This window comes from Sus scrofa, chromosome 10, assembly GCF_054392235.1.
Source record: "Sus scrofa isolate SSC_HxYL_T2T_F1_AM1 chromosome 10, Sscrofa_HxYL_maternal_Yorkshire_Landrace_v2.0, whole genome shotgun sequence".
In the NCBI taxonomy this organism is placed as follows: Eukaryota; Metazoa; Chordata; class Mammalia; order Artiodactyla; family Suidae; genus Sus; species Sus scrofa.
The window spans coordinates 5,457,293-5,471,454 of NC_139392.1; the positions used below are offsets into that span (position 1 = coordinate 5,457,293).

Genomic DNA, 14,162 nt, shown 5'->3' on the forward strand with positions numbered 1-14,162 from the left:
CTCCCTCATGACCAACTATGTAAAATGTCTTTTCATATCATTATTAGCTATTTACATATGCTCTTTTGAGAAGGATCTGACCATGTCTTTATTCCACTTTTTAAAATAATTGAAATATTTTTCCTTTATTGCTGAGTTATAACAGCTTTTTGTGAATATAATTTGCCCACCAGAGAATGGCACCTAATAATGTGTGATATGACAATAGAGTAAAAATCAAGCAAGTTTAGATGAAAAGGGATCTTATTCCACGCAGATGAATAGCCAGTGTAACGGGCATGACGCAGGTGGGAGCATGACAGACAGGAGAGAGCAAATAAAGCCATGTCTTGGTTCAAGCGGGTAAGGAAGAGCTTTGTACAACCAGGAGCTGGAGAATCTGGCTGGGGTCAGCTCATGTGACATACGCCAAACGGGGGAACTGTGAATTGACCCTAACAGTGAAAACCGTTCTAAGGGCCAATAATTATACCTGGGGGGTGACACAGTCCATGCATATGACATTTGAAAATGTGTTTCTGGGTCGGTTGTAGAGAATTCGGCTTAGAGGCAGGCAGGTGTTGCTTTCAAGGATTCACATGAGAGCTGAGAATGGTTTGGGCAAGGGTGGTAGGGATACAGTCAGAGCGAATGGATCAGAGTTGGGGTATTTATGGTGTGATATGTACTTGCTGCTGATGGACTATGGAGCATGAGTAAGCAGATAGTCCAGGAATGACGTACCCCGTTGGATGGATGCGGTACCATTCATCGAGACTGAGGGTCCTGGACAGGGAGTCGGGTCCGAGGAAAAAGACGTTAAGTTCAGGGTTGAATTTATTGATTTGGAGGGTTTGTGACATTTTTCCGATGAGAGATACTGCATGGTGAGTTGTACCCTCTAGCCCAGGAGCCCAGAGGAGGAGTCTGGACTGATAGGACATATGCTGCAGTTATTTGCAAATAGGTTTCCTATTAATAGGCAAGAGAAACCACCTTGGATCATGTAAGCAGAAGGGTGGTTGTATTGGAAGGATGCTTATTAACTCAAGGATTCTCTGATAGGTCCATTGAACCAGGCTCAGAAAACTCTTAAGAGCAAGACATGCAAGGTGGCCAACTCAAAGCCAAAATCACACCCCAGAGCCCAGTGAGTGAGAATGTTGTCCTGTCCACAATATATTAAAGACGACACTGAGGCATTTTGGAAAAAAAGGGGACCTGAAGTAGTACCACCTTTTTTCTCAAGACGTCTATGTGTCATGGAGAATATCCAACTTTTCCAGAGGGAGTTCATACTGAAAAGCTGCTTTGGGGCAGTGAGGCTTGGAATTAGGGTTATACAAGAATAAAATGGGAATTCTTCTCAATATGACGGCCTAAGGAAAGAGCATGGCTTGCAGTTTCTACAAAGAAGGCAATATGGCTGGAGAAGACTAGGAATACAGTAGTATCGGATGATCAGATAAAGAGAGATTAAATATCCTAAGGTCTTGGCATCCATGGTAATGACTGTGGCGTTTGTTCTAGATAAATGGGAACCCACTGCACATTTTTTGCAAAGGAGTCGCATGATCAATTTTTATTTAATAGGATTGCAATATGTGTTGTGTTAGGGATAGAAAGAAATGGTAGTGGTGGTGGCAGAGCAGAGTAAAGATGGTATTCTAGCAGTGAATTAGGTAAGAAATTCTTGTGGCTTGGGTTAGAATGTTAGCAATGGAAAGGCTGAGAAACTGTGAAACGGTGTATGTATTTTATAGGTAGGGTCAAGATGATTTGTTGATTCTTTGAGTATGAATGAGCTCTGTGAGAAAGAGAGAAATCAAGGGATCTCTTTTTCCCTATTGCAAAGATGGACTGTAATTACTTGAGATGGAGAAGAATATAGATAAAACCCATTTAAGGAAGAACTGGTGTCCAACAGTTGGAATTTGAACATGTTAAAGCTAGGGTGATTACTATACTTCCAAGAGAAATTGTTAAATAGGAATTTGTATAGACTTTGGAAAGTCTAAGGGACAAGATCAGCCTGAAAATACAAATTTGGAAGTAATCAGTGGACAGATGATACTGGATATGATGGAAATAAATGAGTTCTCCAAGAGATTGAGTGTAAATCTAAATATGAAAAAGTTCAAGGACTGGATCTTAAGGAATTTCAACTTTAAGAGTTCAAGATGATAAGCATAAACTAGGAAAAGAACTGAAAGCTACCAACGAAATAATAGAAAGATCAATTCTTGTTTTGTCCTGGAAGCATTGACCATTGGTTTGAGATAGATATCTTCTGAGGTTCATTTATTCAACCCACCCTCCCCACCACCTCAACAAAACGCAACCAATGATCAATTACTAATTGTTTTTTACTGTCTCTGTAGTTGTACTTTCTCTAAAACGTCAGACTCACAGACTTTGAAAAACCTATGGTCAGCAAATGGGACAGGTGATGGGGGGAGGGATGGACTGGGGATTTGGGATTGGCATATGCACACGGAGGTATGTGGAATAATTGGCCAATGGGGACCTGCTGTATAGCACAGAGAATTCTACCAAATAGTCTGTGAAAATCTATGTGGGAAAAGAATCTGAAAGAGAATGGATGGGTGTGTATGCAAAACTGAATCACTTTTGTTGTACAGCAGAAATTACCATCACTTTGTAAATCAATTACACTTCAATGAAACATTCAAAAATTTTCAGAACGTCACACATGGTTGAACTGTTCATAAAGAGCATCCAGCACAGTGCCTGGAACAAAGCGGGAACTTTATATATTTTGAATGAATGTATGCATGAATAAATGGGTAAAGGAAAAAAATCACATAGTCCAAATCATGCAGTGAATAGCATTTTCAGATTGGCTATTTTTCTCTAAGAAGAATGAATTTGATATTCCTCTATGTCTTTGGGGCCTTAGGAGTATACTTCTTTTAATTCTTGTATAACGTTGTACTGTGAAGATGTACCAATATTTTTTACCCATTTTCCTTTAGAGGGACAACCTGGTTGCTTCCAGTTTGGGGAAATGAAGAGTAAAACTGAAGATGTTTCTATAGACATACTTTTTCAACTTATTTGGATGAAGAGCCAGGAGTGCAGTTGATGAGTCGTATAATAATACCATGCTTAGCTTCGTAAGAACCTGACAAGCTTCCAAAATGCCTGTGACATTTTGTATCCCTCCCAGCAGTGAATGAAAATTTCTGTTGCTCCTTTCTTCTGACAGTCATTCTAGTAGGTCTGTAGAATCATTTCGTTTTGTTGTTTTGTTGTTGTTGTTTTTGTTTCAATTTGCCGGGTCCTAATGACACATGCTCGTGAGAATTTTTTCATCTGCTTATTTGCCATCTATAAATCTTTTGGTCTCTTTTCCCAATGTTTAGTTTTTTTCTTATCCTTGAGTTTTAGAGATCTTTATATATTTTGGATGCCATTCCTTCACCTGATATTTGTTTGGCCAGTATTTTCTCCCAATCTGTGTCGTGTCTTTTCATGTCTTTTCATTCTCTTAACAGTATTTTGCAGAGCAAATTTTTCTCATTTTAATGAGGTCCAACTTCTCAATTTTTTTCTTCCACGAATTGTATTTTGGTACTATATCTAAAACATCATTTCCAAAGTCAAGATCATCTAGACTTTCTCCTTTGTTATTTTCTAGGAGCTTTATAGTTTTGCATTTTACAATGAGGTCAACTAGTTTACAATTATTTATGTGAAAAGTATTGGATTTGTGTGGATGTACACTTGAATGCCAGGTTTGGACACAAGAATATTTATTTTTGGACATGGGGAATACCCAAGGCCATAGATTTTCATGCATTAACAAACACTTTTATTAAGTTCCAACCATGGGCAGAGCCCATTCTAGATGCTGACAAGGAGTGGGATTTCCCTTATTACCTAGCAACACACCACTCGTAAGACTCCTTCATCTAATTCCTTCCCACAAGCAAAGCTGAAGCCTCTGCCCTGCACTGAACATGCCGACTGATGCTTTAGTCACGGATCAGAACGCTGTGGTTTCAGAATCTCGGGGCAGCGGACTGCGAGCCATGTTCTCTTCTTCCTGGACACGGAGCTTGACTTCATTGTTTAGCTTCCTCTGCCTTTCGAGGTGGTCATAAGCTTTGTTCTGGTCCACGGCGCATGAATGGAAGGGATGTGGGCCGCTTCTAGATCCGGCCCAGAAAATCTCCCGAGGGATCCTCCACGGTTCTCTTTCCCACGTTTACCAAGTGAATAGACCATCTAAGCACTTAGAGGAACACTGGGCCATGAGATGAAAGGCATCTGTGTCCCTGAATCACTGTCTTTCAGGCCACCTCTCCCATCTGCTCGCTCACCTGAAGGATGCATGTGCAGAAATTTCAAATTTTAATGGGACAACTGGCTGTTGGGATTTTCAGTTGCCTCTTCAAAATTTCAGTGTAAAAACATTCATCGTCCTGAAATGGTTGAGTCTTAAATGCTGAGCAAACTCCTTCTCCCAACAAGGGAAGACAATAGGTAATAACTTCAAGAGTGTAAATGAGTGAGGCATGCTGGAGGTATTGATGATGTGAACTTATGCCCAGACTAAAGACATGAGCAATTATTAAGCTCTAGGTTTATTATGGTCTTTGGCTGTTGCTGTGGGGATAGTGTCACTGTTTGCAAGATACTTGGGGTCCATGACTTTGGTCATCTTTTTCAGCAGGTTATCCTAGAAGCGCTTGGCCTTTAGATGACAACCAATATTTTTTGGTCTTTTAATAAAAGGATGATGGATTATGTGAATAGAGTGTAGGATGGAGTCCAAAAGACCTTCCTATTTATCAGCGTACTCCCCTTATCCTCCTCCTAGAACATAAAAACTATAACCTGCTTATTTTTATATCCTTGTAACATTTAAAACCTTGCTGCTTATATATAATACCATCAATAAATGATTGTTGAATAAATGCTCAATAAATATTGGTTGAATTGACATTTAGGCTTGGTCCCCTTCCATAAATACAAAATGAATTCATTTTAGATAGTCTTTTAAAATTGCTTTTGTCTGTAAATTCATATTTTCTCCTCAGAGGCAAAACTCCATGATCAATGTGAAGGATGGTTTTTCATCCTCCTACAAGGTATGCATTTTTTTCAGCATAGGAAGCACAAGCATTAGGAAGATTTAAAGATACCAAGAGAATTGGCAATCAAGTAGCTTAGTTTCTTTTTTATTTTCATTAAAGGGGCAATAGGCCTTAGGAGTTCATGAGACACTAAAACTAATGATGCATTCTGATTAAGTAAATGTTCGCTCTCTTTTCCTGATTGCAATACTATCCAAAATAAAAGGAGAAAACGATCAAATTGCTTCATATCCATCTTTCATGAAAATAAAAACCCTCCCACTCCCTGTCAGTCATTCTTTTGTGGTCTCATTTTAGATCTCAAAATTCTTTTACTATTTGGCTCATTTCCACTGCCTTCAGCACCTCATCTTATGCTTAGTGCTTTTTCTTTATGCCATATATTTTCCATATAACCTTCAAATTTAAAGCTCTTTATCTTCTCTCTTACCCCTCTGTGTACATTAAAAAAAAAACAAAGTGGTACGTATTGAGTGCTAATGTGGGTGAAACTATACTAAGCAGTGCGTTCTAAATCAACGGAACCATGTAATATTGTAAGGTTTGAAACTTAGTTTATTTATGGAAACGAATGCTATGGCTAGTTCTTAAAGAACAGGTTGGAAGAATCAGCCTGGTTCTTGAGGAAATCTAGTTCAACAACTGGAGATACAAATTGAGTGAGTTAAAAATAAATATGAAACAACACAGTAGTGGTTCTTCACGAAGCAGGTAGCAGGTAACATGTGCTTTGCGGGACGTTAGGCTCTGACTCCCATTGTGTACACATGAAGGCATCCATCACATACATTAGGCCTCGTAAGCCATGCTAGCAAGGATGACCCTTCACTTTTACATGGGACGTTATGTTTTTATAAATACCTAGCTCTCCACCGCATGAATGTAATCCTCTCACCATGCTGTGAATTAAAGAATTCCTAAGCGTAGCGACCAAAACATATTCTTTGGCATAATGGTTCTGTGGATTAATGCAGTAGCAACTGCCAGGTAGGAACTTGCAGATACAACTCCCGTATAATCCTTCCTTATATCCCAATTTCCATAATTATTTAGTGTGTGGAGATGTGACGGCAGAAGATTGGATGATGAACCATACTAATTCAAAACCTACTTGCTGAGGAATAAAAATTTTGAATTGTTAAAGGGAAAGATAAGTGAATTCATGGAATTAAAAAAAAAAAAAAAAAAAAAGCCTTCTGTGGACCTGTTCCTTTAGAGATAGTTTAGTCTAAATCCTTCATTATGAGGGAAGTCAGTTCTTATGACTCCATAGTCTCAGAGTACTTAATTTTTTTTTATCATATTTCTTCTCTCCAACAAATTGGGAAATACCATGTTAATTTTCACTCATCTGGAATATTGCAAAAGACGAAACACATATAAAGCCAGTATTTATTTATTTACTTTATTGATGTAGTGTTGTGTACGTTTTTCATCTGTCAATTTTTATAAGTAAATTGTGTTTATAGAAGAGTGAAATATTTCCAATATTATGAGCTGAACGAAAAAGCTATCATTTTTTTTATAGCATTTTGTATTCAGAGTTCTTGGATTAGTGCAGAATTTTAATTTTATAATAAAGACCACATTATAGGTATTTTAAAATGTTTAAAGTTGACTCCATTTTTGTCTTGTTCGAGCCAGGAATGATAACCCTTCTTCCTTCTTTCATATATATCAATACTTGAGTGGCTCGTGCAAGCCATAATTTTAGGAAATGGCACATAGTAAACCAAAAAGACATACACCCTTCTGCCTTTGTCTTGTAAAGATGCTTGTGATTAGACAAACACAGCTCATCTGTATCTCAAGGTCCTTAACCTCATGAAATTGGCAAAGTTCCTTTGGCCATATAAGGTCACCAACCACACATTCTCTTCTGGGACTGTGGGCCTTTGGGGAGCTTGCAGATTTCCTCCTAATAGGAATGGCCCTTTTAATGGAATATGGATTTTTGCATAATGTTTTCATCCCAGTGCTCTACCTTAGCCTCTGCTTTTTATCTTTCTGTGTGTGTGTGTGTGTGTATGTGTGGTTTCTGATGTAAGCCGCAGTCTAGGTCTAATTCAACAACTTATTTCAAGATGATGACTCTCTTGTTTTTTATATTGGTAGGAAATTTAAAAAGTTGAGCATAGAAGAGACACACTGGAATATGACCTTGCAGCTGGTTGGAATTATCTGCATTTTAAGGTTTTATTGTGTGGTTGAAAATAGTCTAGGGAACAACTCAATGCACCAACGAAAAGAACACTGAGGACCTTTCTCAAGGAATACAGTGACTCATGTACTGTTCTCCCAGCCACTGAGGGCAGGCCTGGGGGGGGAGCAGGGAAGGATAAATCACGGCCGGGAGAGAAAAATGTTCTGCAGCAAAGAGTGTGAGTTATCAACAAAATAAACTCCAAGAAAACTGCAATTTATTCATCTTTGCACCACTTTCCCACTCCATTCATTACTTAGCCCAATCTCAAAAAACACGACTTGTTTTAGTCAGTAGTGATAGAATTTAATGGATTTAGAGTGGATACTCGCCAAGAAGTCAGGAAAGCTACATTTAAAGTTCTTTGGTTTAGGAGTTACCATCTGATTATGCTAATCACTTAATCTCTTTGGTCCTCAATTTCTTCATCATAATGAAAGATTTAGACTCATCTATCTTTCAAGTCCCTTCAAGTTCCAACAAACTTTTATTATTTTCTTTTTGAACTTTAGATATCTTGGTCAGTGCGTATTGATCTCCTGAAATAATATGTGAAGATGTTTGCACATTTAGGCATTTAAGAAGTTTTAGACACTTTCAAAGAGAAAACTCTAAAACCCAAATAAGCACGTAGTAGACAAAAATGATGAAATTTAAACATTCCAATGAAGGAAATTTATATGTATAAATGTATGTGCTACATATGAATAGTTTGATTTTACTTATCTTACTGTAACACGTTTTTGTTATAAATCTGATGTAAGGTTAAAATAGCCTGAAGCATATTGACAGTTCTCTTCACAAGCAAATTGCTTCACAATTTCTCTAATATATCTTCAATGTTGCTTTTAGATGAGATATTTTAGTGGATTCTTGAGTAAGTAATCTATTAGTTGGTACCCACATACTTGAAGGAGGAGCCAGAATAGCAGACAAAAACATTACCAGTAATACAAAATATTCTAAATTATCAACTGCAGATGTGTACGGAGATTATCCAGGAAAGACATGTTCGACATAAAATTAAAATGTATAACTTTTGAATGAGGTCTAAGTTCAAGCCTGCTTTACACTTAAGATGAAACCCAGGTAGGAGATATACAGCCTATGGCTCAACTTGGGGGTTGATCAAATATAATCAAATGATTTAATGTCATGTTAAAATACTTACATTGTTTGTTAAAGTTGAAGTGCTATAAACTACTTGAAAGTTAAGCAAGCATGGGTAGAAAAATTTATATATTTTTTATCCTGTATTTTTTCTCCAAATATTTAAAAGAACACTTCCATGTTTATTTCATATAGATGATAAAAAATGGTAATGTTACACTTTCTAATTTAAGTCAAGCTGGGTCCTCAACGCATCTATTCAAATTAGGTAAGTAGATTTCAGTAGCATATTATAAAGGTTTTATGTGAAGAGTGTGCTCTGTACCACAACCGTTAGGCTTGTGTTCGCGATGAATGCAATTCAGGATAGTCCTTCTCCTTATGCGGATTTTAGATGCCCCTGGCAGCACGTCTAAAACACAGACATACATGGAAATCATCTTTTTCTCAAAATGCGGTGGCGGAAGAAAAGCGTCTGCTCTCGGACATCATTAGGGATGGAATACAGCCTGAGGAGAGAAAGAAAAAAAAAGCTACACAAACATGAAAATTTTCCCCTTGCCAATCGTGATAGACTACAGACTTGCTCACACGCACACTGGGCCTCACCGTTATCGTCTCCCACTCGGCTGTGTTCCTTCTGGGATCTCGTGCTAGTGATTTGTAGAACGTTGATTATCGGAAATAAAGCCTCTTCTTACCATTCTATCTATGGAGTTTTAAGATCAAACATTTCAGATGAGGTCAAGGGCATCCTGTCTGTATGAGGAATACGTTTTGGGACCATTAGCTTACCTGTTATCATGATGACTGTGGGAGAAGAAGTTTATAGTGGAAACAAATGACAACAATGGAGGGAAAAATTAGTATGAATATTTCACGGGTAACATATACCTCCAAAGTGCAAATCTCCGTTCATTGTTCACGTCCAAAATGGTCAGCTTACACTTCGAAAAGCCAAATTCACACAATTTGTACGATTTGTGATTCTGCGCACCCAGTGACATACAATCCAGAGTTCTGTGGCTTCTTCCCACCCCTCCACTTACCATTCTTCACTTACAGAAGGAGCCTGTGCAGGCTGGGGGTGCTGTAGACTCAGGAAAGCCAGAAGGCTTTACGAATTTATGGGGATCACTGCAACAGGCAAATACCTATTTGGGGGGCTTTGAATACGTATCTGGTGCAAGAACTGGAATGAGATGAACAGGTTAGTAAGAGGTTTCCATAGTTTTAATTTTCCTGCTCTCCCCCTCCCCCAAGAAGTGAAAAATACACATTCTCGTTTCTGGAACTGAAAAAAGTTCTATTTTAGACCATTCCCAAGGTATATGTAAAGCATAGACATGGAACTACTACCCAAAACTCTTTCTTTATTTGTAGAAAGGAAAGGGAGTCAGTAAGAAATAGGGGAGTATTTAAATACCCACTTAGCAAGGAAGCAAGAATCAGTTTTATCTGTGTTCAGATTGTGAATGTAGGAAATTTAGGACCTTAAAGCCTTCCCGTTGCCTCCTTAAAGCCCCTAACTTCAAATTCACCCTTACAAGCTAGTACTCTCCTAGGATGGAGAAAAAGAAAATTTCCACTGACCCAGCTCGTGATTTACATACAGAGAGCAAACAAATGAATGGAGTGGGGGATGGGGCAGTGAGAAGCAATGTGTTTCCTTCTCAACCGCAGAAAATAAGATTACTTACCAAGAGCATTTTTATCCCAGGCAAAATGTTTATTTCCCTCTATCATTCGGCGCCTCAGTCTCTGCAAAAAATCAATTTCCACTCTACCTTTCCCTCCTATGCCAAAGGAAAAAAAAAAAAAAAAAGAGGCGGATATTGCTTAAGCTTCAGGGTCCAGAGGAAGCTAGAACCGGAGAGGAAGGCAAAGACTCCCACAGCGCTCTTTACCCAGATCCTAGCGAACCCCTGGGGAGGAAGGGAGCTTCTCTAAGAGGGGACGGGGGACGGGAGACGGGCGGGGTGGCGCCGGGGGGATTCATGTCACTGCCAAAATATAAATCATCTCCAAAGAGAATAACCAGCTCCTCGGTCACACAAGCGATTCCCTAGGGGAAGTAGGCTTCAAAGAGAAAGGGGAAGTTCCCGAATTCACTGCGAGGGGGGCGAGCAGAGAGAGAGAGAGAGAAGGAGAAGCTGGGATTTGGGTTTGGGATTTGGGGTCGGAGAAGGAATGGGACCGTAGAGGAAAGGAAAGAAGAAATAAAGCTAATCTTACCCGATCGATCAGGCGATCGTTTGTGCGGTACGGGGCTATGAAAATGGCAAGATAATGCATTCGGCAGCAAAGCCATTTCTGGCACACTCTCCCTCCGTAACTGTGCAGGAATCAGCGGGGACGCGGGAGCCTCACAGCCTGCCACCTGCTCCCCCAGGGACGGTTCTCGGTTCTCGGAAACTCCAAAGCTGCAGCTTTCAAAGCAAGGCATTTGGAGCTGAGGTTTCGGACGGATGTCAGTTGCCTTGAGTTGCGGGCAGCAGGATTCGCCGAGGAATCAGGCCCTGGGAGGGCTCCTGCCGCAGCCGCCGCCGCTTCCACCCACGGTTCCCTAGCCCCCCGGCCTAAGCATCTCTGCACAGCGCCCCCCAAGCACCCGGAGACCCAGCCTCCTCCGCATCTTCAGCCCCCACCCCTACCCCCATCAAATCGCGGATGGTCTGGTCATCCTAAAGTGACCACAGGGCTTTACTGGGGGGCTTGGTTGTGTTGGGCTTCCTTGCTACGCCTTCCTCGGTTGCCGCGAGTGAGAGGTTTCAAGGGAAATCCTAGAGAAATGCACTGATGGAACACTATTAATCCTAATAATAATGCTCCCAGCGCAGGTAACTCTTAAAGAACGGAGAGTTGGGAAGATTAGAGCAGGGTTTCCGAAGCGGTGCCCTCTTGAATTCTCATTGGACCCCTCCCAGCAGCCTAAATCACTCTTGCTGCTATATCTATCAGGATGACTACAGCCTGGCTCACTAGTTTTCTCTTTATCTCACTGTCTTCCACACATCCTGTTACTTCTCTTCGCAGATTTATCTATAGGCCACCTTCTGGTCTCTGGGGTCACACGGCTTCTATTTTTCCCTACTCTACCGGGCTGTACAGTCCGTTCATTTTCACCTTGTTTGCCTAAGGACCATCACAAATAAGCCCCCCTTCCACCCCCCCCCCCCAAAATAAAAGGCACCTCTTCCATGTTTTGCTTCCCTTCCTTGGGGCTTCGTGGCTCTCTCTCCGCGTAACTGGTTTTTACTTGGTTACATGCCACCAGGAAGTGCTGACTATTTCAAAGTCCCACCACCTTACAGCTCATCACTTTACCTTGACTGGGAAGATCATGGACTATCTGTTTGAATCCTGGATGTGTTCTTCTCACAGTCATCTGGCTTCCTGAAATTTCCTTGGGTAAGTTCTTCTTTTTATATGCTGTTAGAAACTTATTGCTCATGTTATTTTTAATAAGCCTGTTTGTTTTCAAAATGTATCATTTCTTATACTTTGAGTACTTTCAGAACTCAAAGATCTATGTCACCAGCTTTATTAATTAGTACATTAGTTGCAATTGCATTACTCAGATTGAACCCATGTAATGAATTTTCCCGACACCTTTTACAATATTTATTTCTGCCCTCGTTTATAGTTCAGGTTATAGGAAACATTACCCCCCCCATAATGCTTCTTGGCACACATTCTTGTGTTATTTCAAAGGTCACATTTTATATGTTTATCTAAGAGTGTGCTTAAAAGAGACCTTTTGACAATTGCAGGGTCTGGGAAAGTTCACTAGTCCCTGATCGTCCGAAGGCTGTGCAGGTCAGTCTTTGCTCCTTGGAAGCAATTACATGACTGAGGGAGGACTTTTGCAAAGTGTCTTTTTATGGGTTTAGCAGAATACTAGGCACTAAAAGCCACTGTTAAGAAGAAAAATGTGAGTTTTGAGTACACCATTAAAAAAAATAACATCCCAAATCACACAGGAACACATTATTTGGGGCGTTGTATTTAAATTCAGGCATCACGTTTCGGAGTACCTTTCTGATTTTGTGAATTTAGCTGGTGAACCATTAATTGGACACAGTGCTCATTTCAGAGGAAGGGAGCTATCAGAAGGAAGCACTGACTGTCTTGGTTCTAATCACTGAAATTCAGGGACAGATTTTATCTGAAAAATTTAATTACCTCACTCTTCACACTTGTTCGACCCCCAGACTCAATTTTAATAAGTACGTTAAGATGTCAGTGGTTTTTTTGGGGGGGCCATTTTTATGGGCTTAACTGACAGCTGTGCCTATCATTTCTCCTTTAAGTGTGTTGAGAAACATTTAAATCTTAGCTTTTACTTCTCATATTCACTAGATCATGATATGTATTACATGCGAAACTGTAATGTATCAGTGATCTCTGGCGCATACTGAGGTTTCAGGGTTTTTCTCTTTGAAGCCCCCCTCCCCTCTCCATAAGGACAAGTTGTTGGTTTCTGCATTTCTGGTTATTGGAATGGATGGAGGTGAACACCTATTGTTAAAGCTTTTCTTTTTTCCCCTCCTTTCTTCCTTTTGAAAAGATTCTCAGAAAGAACTCTGTGTCACTGATGGCTGACTCCACGACTGAAGTCATGCTTTCTTAAATTCAAAAGCCCTTGCAGCCTCCAGATAGAAAAGTACTCCAGCTGCAGCGATACCCCATTCCCCCCCCCCCCGCCCCCCGTCTCCGGATTCAAGGGCTTTTCCCTCTTGGCTCCCATCGAGAGAGCAGGGCTGCCGGGGGTCCTCCCCACGCGGCGCCCATCCCCAGTTTCTCCTAGGCTCCTTCCCAGGCTGGTCGTCCTGCCTGGCAAGGGCCATCAGCGTCCGAGAGACTTCAGCTGAAGAAAGGAGGGCTTAGCATAATTCACCAATTCCAACATCCTCTTTGGAGGACTGCTGCTGTTGCGCAGGAGTGGAGGGAGGGAAGGAAAAAAGGAGGAAAAAAAAAAAAAGCCCAACTTTCAGTGCAGTCAGATCTTCTTCACCTAGTCTACTCCACTGAGGCACAGCCGTACGCTATTTAGGTGAGTGCATGTTGCTGTCTTCTAAGCTGAGACTCAAGTTGCTGGAGGGGAGGTGGGCAACTGAGAGGCTCGCGCAGCCAAGGGCGCTTGAGCAGGAGCGCCAGCAACAGGCGACCCTGCCTGGAGATGTCTCCGCAGCTCGTGGCAACGCCTGAGCCACCTGGGCGCCGGGAGCGCTGAGGACGAGGTGCCGGCTTGACCCGGTCGCCCCGGGCTCGGCCGCGGGCGTGGGGATGACCCGCGCGGGTAGGGCCCGGGCCCCCGCCTCGCCCGCCCCGCGGCGCAGGCTCCGCTCTCGGCCCCTGCGGCGAAAGAGCGCCAGGTGTGGGCATTTGCAGCCCCGGAGCGTGGGGCGCGCCGGGGGGGGTGGTATCCTCGCTTCACGCTCCATCTCCAGCCTTCCTCTCGCCGAATTTGAGCACAATCTCTTATTTGTGCGAGGGGCCAGCTTTGGGAGCTCTCGATCCCCTATCAACGCCCATCTGCGTGTGTCTTTATTATGGTTTTTAATAAGCTATACCAGGGCTAAGAGCTGACGGCTCTCCAGGCTGCCTGCATTCGAAAAACCTAATCGCCGTCTCCATCCATCTGCTTAGCTGGGCTTAGCAGAGCTCGAGGACTTCCCGGGCTCAGGGTGAAAGTCTCGCCGAGCGTCACACGCTCTCTTCCTTGCCCACCTCGCAGGAATCCG

General features: G+C 41.7%; 2 protein-coding genes across 8 annotated transcripts in view; one reads left to right on the top strand and one right to left on the bottom strand.

The window, feature by feature from the left end:
- Positions 1–6,493: 6,493 nt before the first annotated feature.
- Positions 6,494–14,002, bottom strand: LOC146398772 (uncharacterized). Of its 3 annotated transcripts, none has more exons than XM_084979046.1 (4): positions 10,651–10,995; positions 10,116–10,211; positions 9,025–9,607; positions 6,494–8,924 (listed from the first exon to the last, which is right to left on the bottom strand). In XM_084979046.1, the coding sequence occupies exons 1-3, from the start codon at positions 10,859–10,861 to the stop codon at positions 9,570–9,572; spliced, it is 345 nt and encodes a 114-aa protein (XP_084835172.1). In that variant the 5' UTR covers positions 10,862–10,995; the 3' UTR covers positions 6,494–8,924; positions 9,025–9,569. The 3 variants fall into 3 exon arrangements, with proteins under 3 accessions (XP_084835172.1, XP_084835171.1, XP_084835173.1); XM_084979047.1 differs by having other exon boundaries at positions 8,699–8,924; positions 9,025–9,094; XM_084979045.1 differs by having other exon boundaries at positions 9,025–10,211; positions 10,651–14,002.
- BRINP3 (BMP/retinoic acid inducible neural specific 3) overlaps positions 11,396–14,162 on the top strand; it is a 407,019-nt gene continuing 404,252 nt past the window's right edge. For 3 of the 5 annotated variants that reach the window (XM_013980016.3, XM_084979039.1, XM_084979041.1), the window contains exon 1: positions 11,396–11,826. The gene's annotated coding sequence lies outside the window, so the exon portion shown is untranslated. Of the gene's footprint in view, positions 11,827–13,142; positions 13,472–14,162 lie in introns of those variants that run through there. The other 2 variants (XM_013980017.3, XM_084979040.1) reach the window with 1 other exon arrangement.